The 23,795-nt window shown below is 34.9% G+C and overlaps 3 protein-coding genes across 3 annotated transcripts in view; 1 reads left to right on the top strand and 2 right to left on the bottom strand.

Annotated features, from left to right (window-relative positions):
- The window catches only part of LOC132145410 (calcitonin gene-related peptide type 1 receptor-like), a 52,285-nt gene extending 38,926 nt beyond the window's left edge, over positions 1 to 13,359 (bottom strand). The window contains exon 1 of the mRNA XM_059556430.1: positions 13,019 to 13,359. The gene's annotated coding sequence lies outside the window, so the exon portion shown is untranslated. The remainder of the gene's footprint in view (positions 1 to 13,018) is intronic.
- A 6,731-nt stretch (positions 13,360 to 20,090) lies between these two features.
- On the bottom strand, positions 20,091 to 21,932 carry tfpi2 (tissue factor pathway inhibitor 2). The gene is made up of 5 exons (XM_059556426.1): positions 21,781 to 21,932; positions 21,469 to 21,639; positions 21,111 to 21,290; positions 20,433 to 20,609; positions 20,091 to 20,286 (listed from the first exon to the last, which is right to left on the bottom strand). The coding sequence occupies exons 1-5, from the start codon at positions 21,854 to 21,856 to the stop codon at positions 20,186 to 20,188; spliced, it is 705 nt and encodes a 234-aa protein (XP_059412409.1). The 5' UTR covers positions 21,857 to 21,932; the 3' UTR covers positions 20,091 to 20,185.
- A 978-nt stretch (positions 21,933 to 22,910) lies between these two features.
- On the top strand, positions 22,911 to 23,738 carry LOC132145409 (guanine nucleotide-binding protein G(T) subunit gamma-T1-like). The gene is made up of 3 exons (XM_059556429.1): positions 22,911 to 23,050; positions 23,146 to 23,244; positions 23,361 to 23,738. The coding sequence occupies exons 2-3, from the start codon at positions 23,149 to 23,151 to the stop codon at positions 23,484 to 23,486; spliced, it is 222 nt and encodes a 73-aa protein (XP_059412412.1). The 5' UTR covers positions 22,911 to 23,050; positions 23,146 to 23,148; the 3' UTR covers positions 23,487 to 23,738.
- The last annotated feature ends 57 nt before the right edge of the window (positions 23,739 to 23,795 follow it).

The following is a 23,795-nucleotide window of genomic DNA, read 5'->3' as shown; positions in this document are numbered from 1 at the left end:
TCTGCGCTCTGCATAATATACCTCTTTACCTGGCAAGATTGATGCCTTCTGTTTTCCACGTGTATATGGACTAATGATTATTCTGTCAAAACCTCCATCTTCAAACAGACTCTGCAGTGTGCTTCCACACAATTTAACCTTCAAACTGCAGCTGTGTGTGTCAGTGAAGGGAAGTTATGCACCTCTTCCCAGGCTCAGCCAGCTCCTTCTGATTCATGGGTCTATATATATATAAATATATTTATCTTCTCCAAATCGAGCCCTCTGTTGTGACGAGGTGCGTTAGCACTTAATCCGTCTTGGCCATCGAGCCAAGTGCCACATGCGCTCCAGCTGTTCTTGACACAAACCTAACAAACAGGCGTTCACAAACCCTGGCCAGGTGCAAGCAGACGGCTGGCAGTAAAGCTAAATGGGAATAAAATGAAATGGAGAAGCTCAGCTATCAAATGTAAAATGGCCTGTATTTTATGGTCCCAGTGTCCCGTTTGCTTTATGAAGGATATACAGAACTAAGCACAGCCATTGCGCTGATGATGGATCTCTAATCTTTATGGCCTCTGGAGAATCAGAGTTTAAAGAGGAATTTTAAACGGAGTCTCTGTAGTGAACATGTTTCACACCTCACAATCATTCACATTCACAACTGCAAATTAGATTTGTACGTCATTTTTCCCAGTAAATGTTGTAAAGAATATTAATACAGGATTCAGTTATAAAACTCACAGGAAATGTCTGCCTGTGGGAATCTAATGGTAGGATCAAAAACAATGAAAAAGATATACTACAGTATATTCATTAAATCTATAATGAGTTCTGAGTTCTCTAAATGGTGTACTATAAACTATGCACTTACATTATGCACATATGCGATATATTTTTGATGGTGGACAGGGACGCCGGACTGGGGGTAAAACCAGTACTGATTACCAGGGTCCCAAAGGAAGAGAGGGCCCTTGAAAAGTCTGGAATATATATTTCCGGGGGGGCATTAGGACTGCCTATGCATAGGGCCCGGGATCTTGTGCAGCGCCCCTGATGGTGGAGCACAAAATTAGTCTATTAAATAACTGGAAATAACTGTTAACCATACTTAAAGGCCATGTTGCAGGTTAACCACCACTTTTGATTAATGGGTACATAAATCAATCAAGATATGTATATCATTTTTAAAATGTCTCAAAAATGGTCTTAAAGACCAGTTTTTTACGTTTTTGGTATTAACGGTTTTGGGTGAACTCGTGTCTCGTACTAGATCGATGTACTCCGAGTTCCGAGGTCACACAGCACGCGAAACAACGATGGCAGCCCCTACGAATAATACTTCCTACGGATGCAGTGTTAATGCAAGTGGTACACGTTGAAAAAACGATTTCAGGTCAATGTAACGTTGCAATAAAATAAATAATCAAGTTACAATTCTTTGCACTCAGAAAGTTTGGCGTAACTTGCCTGGAACAGTACAAAGTCATTAGTCGTGGTATGAAATAGTGATTACGAGCTCAAAAACCTGGGATGAGGAAGAGACCGCAAGAACCAACATGTATGATGGCCCGCAGCCGTGTAATTTCGAACCAGCCATACGTGAGAGGGCAAATGAGGAATTACCAAGAACTGATGTCCGTCAAAGCCTATGCATGGTCCGAGGAGAATGAGTGGAGAGTTGGTGAAGTGTCCCGGTGAGTTGCTATCATTTAGCATCTCAGCAATGAGCACTGGAGCTAGTCTACGAGCAGCAGTGCACAATAACGACACATATATTTTTTTACTGTCATTGAGTAGCACCGAGTGAAAAATCAACGTTTTCTTTATATCTAGTGGCAGTGATCATGATGTTAGTTCAGATAAGTACCGGATACCTTTGTCATAGTGTCGTAGAACTGGTAAACTTTGTCTTTATCATCTAGAAATAAAAGGCATCATGCTAGCTATATGGACGTTTCTAAGCGTTTATCTCTTCCTCCAGTGAAAATGTTGTTGCAAACGTACCCGCGTGTGTGTCGCTGTGTTTGGCAGGTGCTTGTGTGGGCGGTGCTGTCCCATGGAAACTGCACTGAAAAGCTTGTGCTGTAGGGAAGTGAGTGCATTTGGGTCGCTGTTGGTCGATATCTCTCTATCTATCTGTCTGTCTGTCTAGCTATATATCTAGTCTATCTATCTATATATATCTATGTATTTATCTATTTATCTATAATCTGCGCTATCTGAATACTATTACTCTCGTCTCTCTCTAGTCACTCTCAATGCTCTCAAGGCGGGCTTTGGTAAATTCTCTCCCCAACGTGACGTGATGCAATGCATTGAGGGGGAAAGGAGACCGCTGTAAGATATTACCTACTTTTTCATATTATATTCCGTTTTGTGATAGCCAACAACATAAAATACAATGGATAACAGTTTAAATGTTTATTAGCAACAAGCAAATTGCACAAATTCATTAAAAAATTAACCCTGCAACACGGCCTTTAATCTGTTTTTTGAATTTTTATAATAATAAAAGGATAAAGATACAGGAGAATTGAAAACAAATATTTTCCCCAAACTATCCACCATCCCAAAAACAAAACTAAATTACACACACAAAGAAGCCCTCAATACATAATTATAGGGTCAGTTATGTATAATAAACTTTGAATCTGAGTTTAGAAACAAACAAACAAAAAATAAAAGTAATTGCCCATGTACATTAAGCACATTTATGTCAGCAAACAAATCATTACAGATATAAACTCTGTACATACAAAGCACACAGCCTACTTGTGCTTAATAAACTTTTGATTAAAATCAAGTCATAATGATTAGATTGACAGATTATAGAAGAATACTGTAGTTTGCATAATCAGAAAAGAAGAATAATAAAAGGGTCCCAAGTTTCAGAAAATATGCCAGTTTTATTCTGGTATCAGGTTATGCTGCTACAGATTTATTTAATATTGTATAATCAACTAAAGTTGGTTCCATTTTAGTTAAATTTTAGTTATTTCACTGACTTGATTAACATGACCTCTAACAGTACTGAAGTTGGTGCTTTTTTCAAAGCAATCAATAACTTTAATCAGAAAGGAAGCATTAAATTGATAAAGTGTTATAAAGAAATGTATGTTATAAAATATTATTTCAAATAAATAGAAATAGGTTTTATAAAATAAAATAAAGCATCCACAACTGTTTTTAACATCGATATTCATCTAATGAATTTGTAAGTCACTTTAAAAACTGTCTGCTATACGACTTAATGTAATTGTAATAATAGGAAATGTTTCTTGAACAGCAAATCAAAATATTTTATTTTCTGAACGATCATTTGACATTTAAGACAGGAGTAATGGCTGCTGAAATTTCAGCTTTGCCCTCGAAGAAATAAATAACACTTTAAAATCTATAAAAACAGAAAACATTTTGTTAACATGTAATAATATTTCACAATATTTGTTTTACTGTTTTTTTATATCAAATAAATACAGCCTTAGTAAGCATAACTTTCAAAATCAATACAATATGTACAATATTATCGACACCACACTATTTAAACAGTATTGAATGTATCTATAAAATACCTGCTAGTACTGTATTAGCTGTGTTATTAAACTTAATTCTTTGCAACAAAGGCAATCATGCAGAAAATAAAAGTAATGAATGAGTGAACAAACATAAATGAAAAATGATTAAAGGGATAGTTCACCTAAAATGAAAATTTGATGTAAATCTTCTTACCCCCAGGCTATCCAAGATGTAGGTGAATTTGTTTCTTCAGTAGAACACAAACAAAGATTTTGAACTCAAACCGTTACAGTCTATCAGTCTTATAATGGAGGTAAATGAGAATCATGGCTAAAACATACCATAAAACAAAACAAAAAATAAACAAATCCAGTTCAGTTTCTTGCACAGACCAATCGTTTTGTGTCTTTACACATCATTGTATCATCACAAGCCGCAGGGTTTAATTTGGTTTTGAACTATCCCTTTAATCAGATGAAAAGCAACTGTTAGGTTAGGAATAATTATTAAAAAAATGATTATGAATACAATGGTTTATCTTATTATTAATTATTTTCGTTCAGTAAAACAGAACAGATATTCCCCAAGCTTTTTTCAAATCAAACACAATATCCTGCAAACAGATAATCCTGACCTCCTCAGTACACTGATATCACTTTAAAGTCAAGGGACAACCTTGCCGTTTGACTCATATTTCTGGGAAGTGTGCTGTTTGATAAAAAACATTGTGTCTAGCAGATAAACCAGTGATATGCCAGCACCCTTCGATGAGAGATCTACACTTTATCTTGAGCAAAATAGAAAGGTGGCTCATTTTACTCTTCAATTCATGCCTTTTGACCTTCCTCAGAGATCCCTTGATTTCTATGTCAATTGCTGTGACTTCTCTGTTCACAGCAGCAAAATGCAGTGGCACAGAGAACAGATAGGTCTTTGGAGCTGTTACTAGGCCACCCAGATGCCAGGCTGTCAAGCGGGCGTAGAGCACTTTTGCAGAGTCAGGATAAATTTCAAGGCACTTTTATCTGAGATGGCATACTGTGAGCTCATGTATTTTCCTCTTCCTTAGAAAACATGGGAGTGGGCTTGCCTCTGGTACCATAAACTCCTTTGAACTCTGGGGGAACATAAAGTAGGACTTTAGTTTCTTAGGGCAATGTTTCCTGCAGAGGGAGACTTTCTCAGAAGAACATTTCCTATCTCATAGCTCAAAAAAAAAGAAGCAGTCACAGTTTAAACAACTGCTGTTAGTCATACTTAGGTTTGTATTGTGGTTTTGAATGTAATCATCTCACATCATCCCCATAGGGCTCTTTTTGATGCATTTCGCTATAATGGGCTTTCACTGTTGAGTGGAGAGCCATAAATGTCACAAAAAAGTTTTTATAATAAATTGAGAAAGTGAATATGAAAGTGAAACTTACAATTACACTTTATTTGCACTGTTATTGTAGTAAACTGCTCTTTTGGGAATATTTATGAAGATGTATACTTATTATTTACATAATGCGATCATTTACAATCTGCATTAGCTTTTGTAGATAGAACTAGCATAATGTGTTCCTCTGCATTCTGGGAAGAGGGTTTTGCCTTTTCCAATTTGAATTAAATTACAATTTATTTCCTGAATTTGACATTCATAAAACTGCTAATCAACAGAATAAAATTTGCATATCTATAGCCTATTTAAACACATTATGAGAATGTGATGTTTTTAACATTTTAACAAATGCAACTAAAATATTTTTGAAACATGTTCCATAATTCATGCATAAATAATATTTTTGTACTAAGGTTATTTGAACATAAATAAAGACCTGAAATCGTCAAACAAATATTCTATTACCGTTAATGGAAGAAAGTGTGTTTTTGGAGAACAATTTAACATAATGTTAGCTAAAGTTCTGAGAACATCCTCTGTTTGCTGAGAAGAAATTATAAAATATATAGGTTTTATCAGAAAACTTATTGAATTTGTATTGACATTGTAAAAAGCAAATGTTTTAAATCTGAAATCTCTTTAAATTTTGAATTTACTTAACTCAGTAAGGGAATAGAGGACCATAGTAAGGCACCATAGATTGGAAAGAATTTGCGATGATGAGCTCATTTTTCTGAGCCTGTTGTCATGTCTGAACCTGGACAATGGTTCACCTGCACTCATTTATGTCTTGCTGACTTGAGTTCATGTATGGTATTTGTAATCAGGAATATTTGCAACCCCTCTGTAAATGAAGTTGACCCATTTATATTTCTTTGCCAAATGTAGCCCCATCTGGGAGACAGTGAAATATTAACTAACATTTCTCTGTCTGAGACCACTCTAGGTTAGCTGCACTGCAAACAAAAGATAATTAAACTTTGATTATCTAAGTGGAGCAATCTCATTTTCTGACAGTTGTGACATTTTTCACTGACCTTAACAGCTTTCCATCTGATACAATGACTTCTATTTCTGTTTCTCTGCAGATTTTTACATAGATATGAACAAGACGGTTTGAACAGCAGCAGGAAAGACTGACGCCGCTTTATCTTGCACGTCTTCGTTCTCCATTTCTGAGTATTCATTCAGTCATTTTCATTCAGTTTCCTAGAATTTTTTTCATTTCAGCTGTCAAGAAAAATGATCTGTCTTTTATTTTCCAGATTTATTCTGGAATAACTGGATTCTTAGGATTTTGAGTGACACCTCGTATAATTTTTAACACTTTTTCCTGATTTTATTTCAAAATTGACAAAAAACGCATATGGAGGAAAGAAAGACAGGCTTAACTTTATTACTGAGAAGGTCAATCATGTTTACTTTAATAGCTTTGGAAACAGCACGAATACCGTCCTGCTCCAGGTGATTAAACTGCCTGCACGATATATAGAAATATGGAATATATGAGTAATATGGATGTGCTCACCAGTAATAGCAACGTAAATTGGTTATACATGGTTGGGCTTTACAAATACTGTTGTGAAAGCATTGGCTGAATAAAAACCACCATAGTGCACACAGGTACGTACCAAAAACCCGAAGTAATCCCAACACTAAATCTGTACAGAGGCATTTAAAAAGTTAAATTGGTAATAGATAGGCCTATAGTTTGATTTGATTAATGGAACAAACATTACCTCTATAAATCAGATAATGGGGCACGAATGGCAAAATAGCTTTCTGGGAGCAGACAGACAAGGCACATGCAAGCAGTCAATTGAGGCTCTGTGCAGAGATAAATCAAACACAAAGTAATGCTTAATGACTCCAAATTTGCTCTGTTTTTCTTCTAATTTTTCAAGTATGGAAAATCGTTACATGCAGTGAGATGAAAGTTAATAGCTTCACGCAGAATCCAGAAACCATACTGTACCTCCTGTGGGTTTAAATCTATGTAATGAACAATACCGCAAATAAATCGAGTCGAAAGCAGTTCTAATCTTGTTTGTGACTTTTCATTAAATGTCATGGAGTAAAAGTGCACATACTGTAGGTACAAAACGCTATTTCATATGCTAATTTCTAGGAGGATGTCTAACAGATATGAATGGGAAAAAGGTAGGGGAAAAAAGGGACTGTTGGCAGGAATCTATAGGTTCATTATTCTACTGTTTTGCTCACTCATGTAAATCAGTTTACAAGCAAAGCTTTTATATTTATAATACATTTAATCACAGCAGCCAATGCAAATTGGTATTCTTCCATCATAAGGGGTATTTATACTTAGTGACAGGCTTTTTTTCTCTCTCTCTCTCTCTCAAATTGGATGAAACTAATGCATCTTGTTGTTTGGACACATACCTGTACATGAACTTTACTCCAACCAAATTTATGAGACAGATGGAGGATGAAGGAGCAGCCAAACAAAATGGGTTGCCATATGGTCCAAAATAAGCCCTGAACAGAACATTTTTGCTTTCCAGCATGAGAATCATCACTGCATTGAACATAGGTATAATATAGATAAACCACATGGGATTTTTAACTGTTTGCAGAGACACATTTATGTGGCCAGATGTATTTGAAATGTGTACAATGTGTTTTGGTCTTGCTATAAAACACAGCAACCCTCATTTAGCAGTAGTCACGCAACATTGGTCCTGTTAACACCTGTTATTAACATCAGTCTGGAATGATACAATCACAAGCAGTCAGGAGAGACGGAGGCGTTTAAAATGCATGACTTTTAAAGAGACAACATAAATGTGATTTTAATTATCTTATTCATGCATTCTTTGATTTAATTTTAAATTCCAATAGGAGAAAATACAGATTGAATGCAATATATTGAAAAATTATATAATGTAATGCTATATACAGTCCTGTTATGCTGAATTTTCACCACATGAATTATCTAAATAATTGTACGTTTTTTTATCAGCAGCCAACTATGAGGTTAAATATAAAGCCCGCGCAGCTGTGTCTGTCTTTTCCTGCTGTGAAAATGTGCTGCTTGTTCTCCAGAGAGTCTTAACACAACTGGCAGCGACGCAACGGAGGAAGAGCTTTAAACAAGACTGAATTCTCAATTGCCCCACTTTTAAGAAATCAGTGTGTGAAAAAATATTCATTTTAGCTCAACCATCTGTGTTATAAGTATTTTGATCTCATCCCTGTCAATCACATAAAAAATAGGCTTATGAACATTTTGTCCTGTTTTGTTTAAAGCTGATTAAATGTCTTGTCGTCTGTTAATTTTCTGATATTCTGATAATGGTCTGTGCAGATTATGTAAAAACGTAAAAAATATATATATATTCAGATTTTAAATACACATTATTCTGTTTTTCCACCCCGAGAATTGAGAAGCGAGGAAAAGTTTTGATCACCACATGAAAAGACTTCCCCTGTCTTGAGTCTGTGACTTGGCTTTGAAAATTATGCTTGGAAATGATTGATTTACAGTTTTAAAATACTTGTGTATGTGGAGAACATTGTCTCGGGCTGTCAGCCATGCTAAACAACCCTGGAATGAATAAATATTTTAATATATAAATAGAATTCTGGAAATATAAGTAATTCGGTACCATTGGCAAGAGATAATAAGGAACATATGAAGAAATCTTTACTTGGGACCGGTAAATGTAAGGCACTGCTAGGCCGCTATAGTAATATTAGACTTAATGCTGACACAAATATAACTAAATATAAGTATTTTTCTCACAATGTTTATGCAAATGATTCAAACATCTGATACAAAAATGTGCATGCATATTCTTTGTATGATTTTAATAAGCCTGCCACAGGGGGTAAAATAACACTGTCTCAGACAGAACTGGAATTTTATAAACACTCTGAATGAGGAGTGCTCACTGAGAGCCTTTTAAGAATACTGGTAAGGACGGTTGATAATTGTGGTTTCTGTAAGTGCAATATCTGCAAAAAATATAGTTATATCCATAGAAGTACATGGCAATTTCTCCTGCCAATCAAAAAAGAGATTACTACTGTTAACAACCCACAAGAACTGCTTGTCAAAACTGATGAAAGTAGATTTAGTGAATCCAGTTGTTTTGTATACATCTGTGAAGGTGCTAACATTTCAGAAATAAACAGTAGCTTAAAACAAAAGAGATGCTGAAAGGAGAAATATCTTAGGACAGTTTCGAGATTTCCACACACAAAAAAAATTGTATGCATCAAGGAATTTACAATTTGGATTTACAAGTGTTGGTTGTTTTCACATTACTATTATTGTGGTACGACTTCAGCTCCAGTTTCTAACCAAAATATATTTTCTGTATACGAAATATCCAATAATTTTCATTTAAACATAGATGAAAATTACAGACGTTGATATGATTGGCGGTTGTCCATTTTCTCAAACAAGCACATTTCTCCACCTGCCATGACTGTCAGTCATTGCAAACCAATTCAACCTTACATAAAAGCTTTATAGAGTCCATTACACAACACATATGGCACCCTGACAGTGTCTCCACTGAGAATGTTGCCATTTATTTTGCTCGTCTCATATTTTGTCCCATCTAAGCATAAGCATGAGAAAACCTTACTAATGCATTTTACTACAGTCAAGCACTATAGCATTTTTTCTTTTTCCAATAGTGTACAACAAGATTAAGATTTGACTTGATGCCATAATGTATGATGCCACGCTGATAATGTATGATGTCCAACCTCGCAATGAAGCTGCTTCTAACAAACCTGTGACAAACAACCTCACCTTCTTGGGAAAACAATTAAGGTTGTTCTGTGTATTCAATATATTAAGCAAAGCAATCACGAAATGCCACTGACACAAAGGCAGTGAATTGAGCAGACAGGCCCATGTGATGCCAAACATTCCCATTACACAGAGAGAGAAAGAAGGAGGGAGAAAGGGCTCCAAACCAACCATGCATTGCCTGCTGTCAACCTCTGCTTGTCTCTCGGCCTGCCTGCCTACTGGTGAGCCGGGAGCTACTCAAGGAAATAGAAAAAACCAAATAGGTTGTAAATGAGGATGGACATTACAGACTACCCGAAGGAAGAAGAAGTAAGATTGCATTAAAATTTTTTAGCACTAAACGTTGGTGGAGATGAGAGTGAACAAAATGGGGTAAATAAGCGGCAACAAAATAACTGAATTAACCAATGTGGAAACGACAAACATAGTTAATACACAAAGGAAGATCTTATTTTAAGGCTTAAATTAGAAACAGGTTTGCTTTATCCAACACACACATTTTTGATTTCTCTTCCTGTGAATAGAGAATTCGCATAGAGAAATTCTCATGCACAAAAGAAAAGAACGTTCTTCATTCATGCCCAAGTGCTTATGAAAAAGAGTGCATACTGTTCATGTGATGTGCTTCATTTAGAAATACTAAACTGAATCAGTTCAGTTTTAACAAGCATGGTCATTTATATCTGAGAGGGGAAAAATCAATTCATTAAATGAACTCAATCATTACAAATAGGGCATGTGACATTCCTCATGAATACTTATAAGCTGGTATGTATTGTGAGAACAAGTGACTCAGGAGACGCTGCTGTACTTCAAATAAATCATATGACACACACACACTGCCGTTCAAAAGTTGGGGTTGATAAGACTTTTTAATGTTTGTGAAAAACAGAATTATTGTGAAATATTGTTAAAAATATAAAATAACTCTTTAATACTTTCATGTTTTAAAATGTTGTGTGGAAAATAAAAATGTATGGATTCTTATGGGGTTTGCAAATGAATTTTTTTTAAAGAACAGTATTATTTAAAACTTATAAAACTTTTATAAAATTATAGTCTATAATCTATTTACTTTTGATCAATTTAATGCATTCTTGCTAAATAAAAGCATTCATTTCTTTAAAAATAATCTTACTTGACCTACATTTTAGTATATCAATTTTCATAATTCTTTAAAATGTTTAGTATTTAAAATACCCCCAAAAAAATAGTCCAAAACATACTGCACAGTCTTCTAAATGTCTTTCTGTAGCAGACAACTCAAGATCGCTATATAGCACATGATTGTACTTTAGCTCCACCTACTGATTCCTCACACCTCATGTGTAGCCTGTCCAGAACAAGCATGGATGAAAGCATTAGCTCAAGAGTACTGCAAACTTGCCCAAATTAAATAAAAAATCCAGCTGACAGAGTAACATTAAACCTTCTAAAGAAATTACCTAGCCAAAACTTTAATTATTTTCAGGTAGGCTACCTGTTTACACTTGAGATGACTCATCAACTGACTCCTTATGAAGAATATTAATCTACATCCTACAGATAAAGCACATTAAAATGCATGCTTTGTATAACAATAACACACAAATGATGCTCATAACTGAATGCAACTGAATGTTATTTTAAATGAACAAAACTTAATTATAGTTAATGGGTTTAATTTCATGTTTTGTTCTTATTAAGAGCTGATGGTATTATAAAAGGTACTTCACTTTCAAAGGGAAGTAAATTATATCCAATTATTTCTCTTGTGTATGGTACAATAAAATCCATAATCTGTCTTTACAAATTCAAATATCTACTTACTTGTGGTCAGTATTAATCATAAAAAGAGTCTAATTATACATCAGTGGAAGCCACAGTCAAGTAGATTATTACTTTTCTTCTCTACAAAAGCCCATTAGGTCCGTGGCAAGAATGAGTTTTCTGGTAGATTACCTCCATATAATATTTTCAGCACTGCAGACATGTAGACACGGCCTGGGACAGTCTGAAACACACTAATGAATAATGCATGACCCATTAGCTGAATTGGGAGTAGAGCTCAACAAGTGAATGTCCACGACCCCATGCATGGACTGAAACTAGTCCTACATTAACACGGTTGTTTTCAGTCTCTATAGTGATGTACCTTCATGTTTGCTTCCCTTCTTTTTGTGTTTGGAATGAACTTGTCAAGCTGATCAAAAAGGAAACCCATATGTTAAAGCTCAAAAGCATTCTTCAAAAGCAGTCGGTATCTAAAATCACTGTCTATTTTTATCTCTGCTCTCAGCCTAACAAAAATAATGCATTTTGTACTATTTGATTACAGGAAAGTCAAACCCTTATCTCTGCAAAGAAAAAAATCATTGTTTTTAAGATACATCGCTGCTTAGTGTCTTTAGAATTTTGTTGCTCTCTGACATTTCACTTGCATGAATTGTTACTAAAAAGGTAAAATATGCATCACAGCAAACACTTTCTTTAAAAGATCCCTGTTACTTTACAACCAAACTGTAAAAGCAGCATCTGAACGGGTTTGTTTCATCTCTTTTCAGATTTCCCATCTGCATCTCTTAATCCTCTCAGTGGAATATATGGCGACTCCAATTTAATCGTCCTGCCATTAAGGAGATAGAAACCTAGAAACACTGCTTCCTGTAGGGTTTATATAATGAGCCAATGTTCTACACAAATTATGAAATGTATGGCTGTCATAATCATAATCACAGGGATGTTAACTAGACCAGTAAACCAGCATGGTACTGCAAAGCGCTGTCAGTTTATGAGGCATCCAGGGTAATATCTGTCACTAGATAATATCTGATATCTGACTGGATGGCTCATATTTAAAATAGATTTATAAAACACAGATTCTCCCATGCTGTCATGTGCACTCATATTATATAATTGCTAAACCAATAAAAATGGCTTTCATTTGATTTTCAAATGGCTTTAGGGTCAGTCAATACATGCCTTTATGTAGGCTGTTGAAAGTAGGGAATTATGAATAAAAAAAAAATCTGCAGTGATTTATATTGGCAAACAGAGGTTAGCATGTTGCCAGGTTGACACTTAGAACCATTTATGTTGGGAAAATTTAGGAGCTATTTTGTTTAACCTTTTATTTTTATTGTCCATATTTTTATTAATCAAATTATTCTAGGCTATATTAAATAACAATGGTAACAGAAAGCAAATATCAATGTAAAGCACAACACATACGCAGAAGTCACAAGTCATGAAAGATAAAAGAAAAAAAGAAAAAAGAAACTACGAGGTTTAGGTTATACATATATGCAAAACATACAGGTAACAAAGCAATAGAGCGCTGTTAATTCCGTCAGGGAAAAAAATCTTACCGTTTTTTGGGGGAGAATGTAGGCTATATCCTGCGCGTACTTCACTTTCTCACATTGGGCTTCTCAAACTGAATTCCATCGTCTGGGACTATAAGAAGTGATGCTTTCACTGCATCTTGCGTTTTATCTCCGACTAAGGAGAATATCCACTCGTTAAAAAGACGTGTAATTAGATACGTCACTGTTTTACATATTTTTATGAGCGGAGACGTTGTTTCAGTTCAGCAGCCGGTAATCCAAGTGCATCTAACTGCCGCTCATCTCTCTCCGAGCGTGAGGAGCGCGTGGGCTCCTCCTAGAATCACTGACAGCGGGCTCTATCTCGCTCAAAGACACACTGAGGCTGTGTTTTAACATCTGCCGAGCTGCCTTCATAGACAGCATTTTGAGCCTCGTAGAAACATTCCCAAAATAGGCTGTCTAGGTTGGCAGATTCTTTCGAGAATATATTAGCATTATATTATCGTCAGTTTGAAGATAATTCGAGGGGATTTTCTGTTGAGGCTCCTCTTGGTAAAACCATCATGCATTTTGGCGCCCACACTTAGCTAGACAACGCACTCAAGTTTTTATACATTTATGATTTAAAACAGACACAAACTAACGTCATAATGGCTTGTGAAGTTCTATTATGTCTATGGAAACTTCAAAAGAAGCCTGACAGAATGCGCTGTTGCTATGGTTACTTCCCAAGGAAAACACGATTTTGTCTATAGAACTCATCGTAAACTAATTTTTTATTTATTTATTTTTTACTTCGTGGGAAACAAATATAGATTGTACTTTAGTAAAGGTAGAAATATCCTTTAAGACTTCCCAAAACAAGGACAATGCTATACCAATACCTTTAATACGTTTTTTTATTGTAACAAATGCACACATGAAACGAGAGATCCAAAAATCATAAAATCATAATCCAAAAACAGAATAGAGGTCAATAACAAGAAAAGCAGTCCAAAAACAAGAAACGTGAAAAACACAAGGGAACACGAGAAAGCCGGGTGACAGAAAACAAGGACTCCATGAAACAGATAGAAACAGACCGGTTTATAAAGACGTGTGAAAACAATGAAAGTGAAGACACCTGAGTGCAATTAACAGGTGTGCAATTAACAGTGATGAAAGGGACAAAGGCTTTGTGGGAAATGTTGTGCCTGCGGAGGGGTGACTATGTGGAAGTGAGACCACTAGTGGACACCCAGGGAAACACAGACCAGACACTGTGACACCTGCAAGACACATTGTAACGTTATTAATGTCACAGTTCTTAATTAAGATGAAAATTAAATAAACATTTCTTTATAAGTTTTATACACACACACACACATATATATACATAAAGGCTATATGTTATTTTATATGTTATTTTTATTCCAATTTGTTGAAACCTGTCGACTGGCAACTGTCTCACATAAAACGGCAGTTTTAAACCTCTATTAGTAGAATTAAGTGGCCGTTTGCATGGAACAGTAGAGAGTAGCCTACTTAAAACGCATTTTTAAAAGTTAAAATGAAACGTTCTTGCGCGAGACGCTGAAAAGCAGAGAGATGCAGCACAACTGTCAAACATGTCCATCTAGCACAGTTAACCCCCCATAATCTGCACCTCGATTACCTTATTATATACAGTATAGGGTACGTGAAGGCATTTAATTCAAGAACAATATGAATGTGTAAATATTAACATGTACAACTTGTTGTTTATTGCCATGTTCATCTTAGAAACTCTTGAACTCATAAAAAAATCAATAATGCATGTAAAAGTTTAAAACGCATAAACATTACAAAAACAGCAGATTTTAGGCTAAATGTCCCCTGGGGTAAAAGGCTCTTTTAACATTGTAACAAAAACACCATCACAGCATTTTCTTAAACAGTCATCAAGAAGCTGTTCTAGCTGTTCTAAGCTGTTCTAATTTTGAAATATATTGAAATGTGATAATTTAAATGAGAATTATAAGAAGTATGAAATTATAATTATAATATGCCTAAATATTTTAAGACAAAAGGCATTTTATGATTTTGTTTATGCAGGTTTTGTTTTTAGACAATTAAATCAATAGTTTTGTAGTAATTTTCCAATAAGCACAACAATTGTTGCTGGGGCTAAATACTCATAAAGACCACCCAAGTCACTGAGCTTGCAGATCACAAAATGCAGAATGTCAGTACTGCAATTAATTGTTTTCCTTAAGCGAGGAGAATGAATTTGTTACAGAGAAAGTAGTCCCATATTGACTGCTCCAATTACAATGTAGATTCTTATGTGATGTATTGTACTAACACAAGCTTCCACATACTGTACAATTACAAACACCGAATGATAAAGAACTATGCCTAGTTACTTTGTATTACTTGATATTAAGAAATGTTAAATGTTTGTGAAATAAAGTAGTTATTTTGATTTAAGTTTTAAGTTAATTTTTATTCCAAAAATATATAATTGAATGAAAAGTATTTGCACATGGTGACAATTTTTGCCATGTCACTTTTTCTATATCTACTGTATACACAGTAACTCTACGAGAACCTTTTACCACTCACAGCCTTTTTAATCGCATAATGTTAATCAAACCCAACTTATTATTTTTCCCTTATACATTGTGTTGCCATATCAATATTCAAATAATTTTTTATTTAAAATAAATAAACCTTGGGATGGTGAATAAAAAACATTACCCTTAAGGGTTGATGTAAGCATCTTTTCAGTAACTAAGGCTGCTTATTTAAAAACATGATCATTATAATATAGCCATCATCAGCTCTCAGTTTCATGACTGTTTTGGTAGTTTCTTTTGGATGCTAGCTTCAGGTTTACATGCTACAATAGTCTAAGTTTTCAGGGGGGCAATGCCTTTGGGGTGACTGCCATCTATTTCTTACCGGCATGTTGCTCATGAGGTCTGATACCATCTCTCACAGTGGGTGAACTGAGAAAGTTTAAATGTTCTGCTGTAGTTCAAGGAACTGGAAAATTGATGTCAAACTTTGTATGTGCAGCGAGATTCAAAAAGATGATAAAGGAAAGAATAAGCAGCAAATTTGAGGAAAAATATCAGTCCTGCTGTGATGTCCACAACACCATAATCAAAGCTGACTGACATCCCTTTAACCCACTATTAACATTGCGTTAATATTTAGTTATTTTTTTTATTCAATTATAAATGAAAATGTTTTTACAAATTTTAGTGTTTACTCAGAATTAGTTAAACTGCATACTGTGGTTTGATATAAACACCATTCATTTGTCTTGTGTTGGGCGGTCTTCAAAGCAGGGCTCTTTTTCATATTGCTAAAACAATGTGACACCATGACTCTTACATGAACCAAACACTCTCTCTCCTTCTGATCCACCTCCTCACCCATCTGTGCTTCTGTGCATACATTCTCACGCAGACGGGAAAAGATTTGATAAGCATGAAGCGGCATATTTATGACACATTAAAACTTTCAAAGGATGATATCTCTATGGCTCAGAAGGACTAAACGTGCCCTATTCAGAAGCATGAGATTAAATGGTCTTGTGTCTGAGAGAGGTGTACAAATCCCCATTTGGAATTATCTCCATTTCTTCTTTGAACACAAAATGGCTTTTACCTTCTTCCTTTAATATTCCTTTTCAAGCAATGTTATAATTTTTGTTTATTCAATCTAATGCCCAGTTTGCTGTTTTTTAATCATAACAATAATTTCCCTCATTATATATTGTTATCCTCTTTATTCGTTCGCATTCAGAAGAGATGCTTCTCAAAGTACAGTCTGACCTCAGTTAAAGGTTAAACTCAGCAGGAAACAAAAAGACAAGGCGTTCTTATTTTCCCTCGCAGCAGCTATCAGAGCAGAACACCAGCCTGCTCATGCCTGAAAGAAAAAGCAGAGGGACTGTGAGGGCCATACATCCCTCTCACAGGAGGACGAAAGCAGGCCAGCGTCATGAGGTCACATCATACCTTTTTCATAAGCAATCTGAGCAATGATAATTCAATTAGGATTGAGTGTATCTCTGTAACACAAACTCACAGTGACCCGAAGAGACATATGACTGAAGTGGCAGCATATTCTAAAACACTGCAGCATTTTATGGACCTCTCAGAGACAGATAATGTAGCAATTGTTGATGTCTATTATTTCATCTGATTCTAATCCATTTGGATCTGTTGTCACACGCTCCACCCATGATTTCATTCCTTTGTGGAGCCCTAAAAATGAGAAATTGGAGTGTAGTCTCCATAACAAACCATTTGTGACAATTAGGCCGATTGCTCGTCATCACGTCTAATGCAAGCTTAGGCAAACTTGGCATGTACGTTGCAATTTGTCACAATGCCACCTTCACTCCCCAAGGCACTGAGCAAATGAGATACAGGCCATGTTCTATTAGAAGAGCCCTAACAATCCAAAGTTATTTCTTTTCAATCCATAAACTGCTCGGCATGTGGGAAATTATAGATAAAAAGAAAGTCATTATTTTTTATGTTATTACGAGTGGTGTCAAGTAAAGGTGATGTTATACTTCAGGGCCTTTTCCCCATCTGTACATTGAAAATCTGTGATTTTTTTTATTTTATTTTTTGTAAAAATATTATAAATAAATAAATAAATAATAATATTAAAAAAAGAAAATTATAGTATAAATAGAAGATCCTTTTAATTTCTTAAGATTCTTTCATTTAAATATTGAATATATTATATTTATATATATAATTGAAAATAACAGAGTATTGGAGTACATTTTACATACAAAATACTATTTTAGTCTTTCTACTTTTTTTTCTTAATTCCATGTGTTATCTGCTGTGTCATAACTATTTGATCAGCTATTTCTGAGTATTTTGTAAATCCTACACCAGTTTTATTTTTTTTATTTTTTTATAGTGTACTTGGAAAAAAACTTGATGATGAATGAGATGGTGGCTCAACAAAACATATTTTTGGGCCTCGTCTAAAGAGAAATCGAAATTTCTACAAACCAGAAACTCATGAGGTGTTCTGCATTATTAAACATGTCTTATTTGGTTTTGCCGTCTCTGCGAAAAACTGTCACTTTCAATTTAAATGTGTCATTGCAGAGAAATGAAAGTTCCAGACTTGTGATAAGCACACCTTTGCTGATTTACTAATCATTTATTTCACGGGAGTATCCTGCTGCTTCTTAGCAATCCTACATATTTAAAATAAGTCTTTATTACGCTGGAAATTCAGTTGTGCTGCTGTGCAACCGGCTAAACCTGCCGAGAGCCAACTAATCTCTTTTTAGTGTAAAACTATTAACCTTAGCAGACTTCAGCACAGGACATGCAGACTCTGCGAAAGACGTATGATTGCAATCTAACTCCCTACATAACTGACATGAATTCAGTGTGAGGCTAAAAGAGAGTCTGTATTTCTGGAAGTTGTTATTGGAGGAAATGCTGCAGCTTATCAGAATGTATTGCAAACATAACATAGTCTAATTATCACAGGAAGTTTCTCCTGATAAGGTCTTTAACCTAAAGGGAGGATGTTGCACATTGAGTCTTAACACCATAAGTTAGATATTTTGATGATTTCCCCCTTAATACTGTACAAATCCATGTCTTATTCAGTGTGGGCAAAACAACATTTTCTAAAATGCAACAAGTATAGTTCTCTGCAGGAAAGTAATGGGAGTTACCAGATCAGGGTGTTTTTACACCATGATACCTGATTGGTTGACGTCATAGTGACGTTAGGTTTAGTGGTGAGGTTGGGTAAGGGGGATCATTTAGATTGCATGATTTAGAAACACCCAGCAGTTTGAAAACACCCACATGGTGATGGCAAGAAAAATATAACACCCCACCCTTGTCATGCCAACTGAAAATACTGAGCTGCAGAAATGCATTTTATTTTTTTAAGTAATCCGTGTATCTTTAAAAACTTGCATTAATGGTCTTGTTGTATAAAGTGTCACAATAAAGGAACTTCTTGGTGAGCTCCTAGCAGATCATTATACTGCATGAATACAGAACTCCACCTTGTAGTTGTTTTAGTCAACCTTAATCTAAAGGGATTGACTGGTTTACAGCATGGGACTGACGCTAGTTTGTGGAATATTAAAATGCTAAATTGGTAATAAGAACTTCATCTTATCTTTATTGATCTTGACATGGAATTTAATTTTTGTCTGTGACAGATGCCTCAGGCCACTTTATGTCTAGACTATCTTTATCTATCTGGCCAAACAAGTTATTTACTTGATTGATTAAATACACTAGGGGGCGCTAAATATAGACTTCCAAATAAATGTTCACAAAGTTATGATTAACAACAAATTCTATGGGACAATATATTGCTTTTTTCACAAACGCTATACTTTCACAACAATAAGGTGATTGTACTGCATTTTGGAAATGAGAATGTATGGGTGATATGTTTGGGAACATTTTTTATATGACAGATAAAAAAAACAACAACATGAAATAAACTGATTAGAGAAATGATGATGCAGATGAAAGACTCATAATGCTTCTATTCAGTGTTTATTTATTTATTTTTTTCTGGTTTTGATATCAAGTGCCATCCAAGGCATGAGACAATATATTTTATATTATATATATTGATATAAAATAAAACATAAAAAAGCTCGAATAAATGTCATTTCTCAGTTTAATGGTTGATAATTTTGTAACCTGCTATTTTTGACTCAGCAGATCATGACCATTTTCGTTCTAGTGTTTCTTAGCTTAAGTGTCACTAGGTTTTTTAAATCACTGTCATATGCTAGACTTGAGATGAAATCTGCCGTCATTCTGAATTAAACATGATCTTGACATGAAAAAACAACATTCAATTAAATATACTGGGTATAAACAAAGACTACAGAAATACTTTTGTTAAATACTGTCAATTAAACGTTATCGCTTTATCACTTAAACAGTGTTAGACTTTACAAAATAATGTATTTAATACAAATAATTAAATGTAGTACATTTTTTTTCCAAGTAAAATAAACATTTTACAAACACATAAGAATACATGAAAATATAAAACAAACTTTTATTAAACAGGTCTTTTAAAAAACAATCAATATCATATATACACAGAGCGAGATGTGTATGAACTGCTGCCTTCAATTCCAATACTGTAAAATCAGTGCAATGGTGTTTGTCAGTAATACAGACTCAGAGCCAATGACTTCATAAACCATTATTTGGCTGACTTCTCCTTTGGTGGCTGGGACTTTACTCTTCTTAGGTATTGTTTGGAAACTCTTACAGACTTTTTATTAGGACTCCAACGTTTGATACCTGAGAGCAACAAAACACACTGTTAGACATTGAAAATAAATCTAAATAATAATAATAATAACATTAAAAATAAAGCTGTTCTATTGTCTTGATAATGACTTGATAAAGTCTCATATTACAGACAAATCCAAGGTGATCACACATACCATTATTAGCACAAACATCCATACAGCTTCGTTTAGAGATGAAGTTATTGTTGCTTCCTCCGCATCCTGTGTATATGAACTCCTCGCATGTCTTTGTAGCAGAGTTGTAGTAATATCTTGGGATGGAAGCTAAGCACTTTCCTTTGTCCAAAATATCATTGCAAATCACAGGGATTGCTGAAAAATAAAAATGAAAGACCACAAAAACGTTAAACTTCTGATCTTTGCATTTTATAGGGACTTCAAAGATGTTCTAGGTGAAGCCAAGGTCCATTAACTGAGCAAGGCGAGAGACTGGAAACCATTTAGACAAGATGGCCATTAAACAAGCCTGTTGTGCTGATAATTTGAAAAGATGAGAATAAAAACATCTTAATGTGTTCCAATGGAGACGATTAGGGTCGCAACAAGTACACAGGCCCCTAATGTTCTCTTCTATGTTCCGCTCGTCCGTTTTATTAATGCTGTTGACATTTCCTCACCAAATGATTATGAAGATTTAAAACTTCATTCTTGACTTTTTTTCTTAAGATGACAAACACACTTTCCAACCATCTTGTCTTTAAATACATGTATGTATCTTTATTTGCATTTTAAATATTTGATTCAAGGCACAGAATGCAAAAGCCCAGATGTTAGATTTGTTAGAAATGCTAGTGGGTCTCAATAGGAACTTACTTTTAGAAGGTCTGCAATATTCAATACATTCCTGAAGGTTTTGAAATTGGTTTTCATTCCCTTGGCAACCACCATAAGTGAAGGGTTCACACTGCATGGAGGTCATATTGAAGAAATAACGCTTGAAAAGGCCCCGGCAGGGCCCCTCTTTCTTTTGAAAACGACAGATCTGGGGGATTTCTGTTGTGTGCAGAAGAATACTTGTTAAAGTGAGCATCTCACATCATTTGAACAAATTACTATGGCAGTTAAATTTTTTAACCATAACTGCCCTCATAAAAAGTCGATTTACGATGCTATGTGTATTGTTTACATAGCTTATGCGTGTATTCAGATTGTAAGTTTAAAATAAACGTACTTGGAATCCTGAAGCATGTTTTCTGACATTCCAAAAAGGACTTGAAGTTGTTTGCGTTTCCCTCACAACCGCTATAGCTGAATTCTTCACACTGTTGAGTGATTGTGTTGTAGTAATAACGCTGGATGTCGTCATTGCACGTTCCTTCTTCAACTTGTAACAGGCAAACTTCTGTGGGGAATAAATAACACAAGTTTATAGTTCAAGTGCAGCTGTCCGATTTGTCAGGTTTCAACAAAACAACGCGTCTGTTACGTCCATTTTACTACAACTTTTGTATTAGCAATTAAAAGAGTCAAATGTTTTCTTTACCTTTGGGTTGTAATCCGACGGCGCTTTGCACGACAGCAACAATAAGAAAAAGACTTCCAAGCAAATCACACGCCATTGTGATAGAGCTTATACTTAAGGCTCGTAGTGGTCTAAGTCTGATATGGTACTCGCCTGATAAGTTACTAACTTGACTTCTCACAGTCGTTGCCTTATAAATGGAGTTTTTAGGGGGTGGAATTGGTAGGGCGGGCTATATTTAAATTACAATTCCACGCATAGCCTAGCTAGTAGCTACTAATACAGCGATTTGCTCTAATACCAAAGCAGAAAAAAATTACTTCATATTTCATGATCTTAAAATTATATAAAAACTAAACTTATTATTACTACAAATATTATATAATATTATATATAGCCTACATATAACTATTACTAATAATAATGCACTGTAAAAAATATTTATCAAAGAAGGGTTACTGGAGTACGTTTTATGTTGTACTTTATAACACCACGACTAGCCACAATACTACGACTTAGAAAAACTACATCCAAATTTTACGTTAGTTTAAAGTGTTTCTTGCCTTTCTTTATAATAATTTTTTAAACTAACTGCACATTTCTAAGTGAAAATTGCTTAGAAATGTATTTTTATTATCCTATACCATGTTTTTAGTGAAGTAACATTGTTATACACGCACGCACGCACGCACGCACACACACACATATATATATATATATATATATATATATATATATATATATATATATATATATATATATAACATACATTACATGTACATAACAATGTATTATTTTATTAAGATAATTAGAGTAGTTGTAGTATATTTGCTTTGATATAATGGTACAATGAAATAATTGCATAATTATGTCTGACGACCTATGGAAACAGTTTTTTGAGAGAAAACATAATCTTGGGTGATAATGTAATGTGTCAGGTCAGGGGTAAACATGGATTAGCATGCTCATCCCAACAGTAATGCTTTCTATGTCCCCTTGACCTATATTAAAATCCAAGGGTCATTACGAGAAAACCTGAATCAGTTTCATTATATTTGGGATCTATTTTATTGTTTATGTAAATATGTATTGACTTGAATGTGTGGTTGTTCGCAAGAACAGCTGACCAGAAATTTGGAGAAGACTATGGAAAGATAAAATAAGAGTGCTTGTTTAAATGAGATTAAGAGATTACAATGTTTATGCAGATTACTTTATAAACCGGATTGAGAGAGAGGTACAGAATCTCTGTCTATTTTCACAGGTGGAGGAGACCTCATCGTAAGCGGAAGTAAGTCTGGTCATCAGCAGTATATTGTATAATTAAATATCTCAAACTCAAATACCCTACCAAATGTGATGTGATCGTTTGATTTGATTTCCCAGACAATGCCGGTCATAAATGTAGAAGAACTGACAGATCTGGATAAGGCTAAAATGGAAGTAACCCAGCTCAAAACTGAGGTGAAGCTTGAAAGGGCGAAGGTAAGCGTTGGTATCTACTCATGACCAGATTACACAAAATGGACATCAAAGTTGGATAGGCATTGCTGGTATGCTCATTTTTATTTGGTTGTCACCTTAATGACTTTTTTCATCAGGTGTCCAAATGCTGTGAAGAGATTTCAGAGTACATTCAGAGCGGAGCAGATGAGGATCCTTTGGTCAAAGGCATTCCAGAGGAGAAGAACCCATTCAAGGAGAAAGGTGGCTGTGTCATTTGCTAATGTGGACAGAGAAACCCCCGACTCTTGCAGTTTAGTGTTCATTGCTGCCCATGGACACCTGCTAACATTTAATAATAGCTGGAATCACTCTGCTACCTGAAAAAGGACAATCACAAATATGGATAGATGTTCAATTAACTCTAAATGGCTTTTTCTCCCTTGTAAATGAGTCCACAGGATCTGGACCCTCATATGTTGTGTATTCCTCTTTGAAGAGCTCTAATAAATCAGACTACCACTGTGCACTGATCACCAGAGACTTGATGGACTCAAACATGTATTTATTTTTTGGGCTGCCAGCCAAAGGGT

Source organism: Carassius carassius, chromosome 8, assembly GCF_963082965.1.
Source record: "Carassius carassius chromosome 8, fCarCar2.1, whole genome shotgun sequence".
Classification (NCBI taxonomy): domain Eukaryota; kingdom Metazoa; phylum Chordata; class Actinopteri; order Cypriniformes; family Cyprinidae; genus Carassius; species Carassius carassius.
This window is presented reverse-complemented; position numbering and strand designations above follow the sequence as displayed.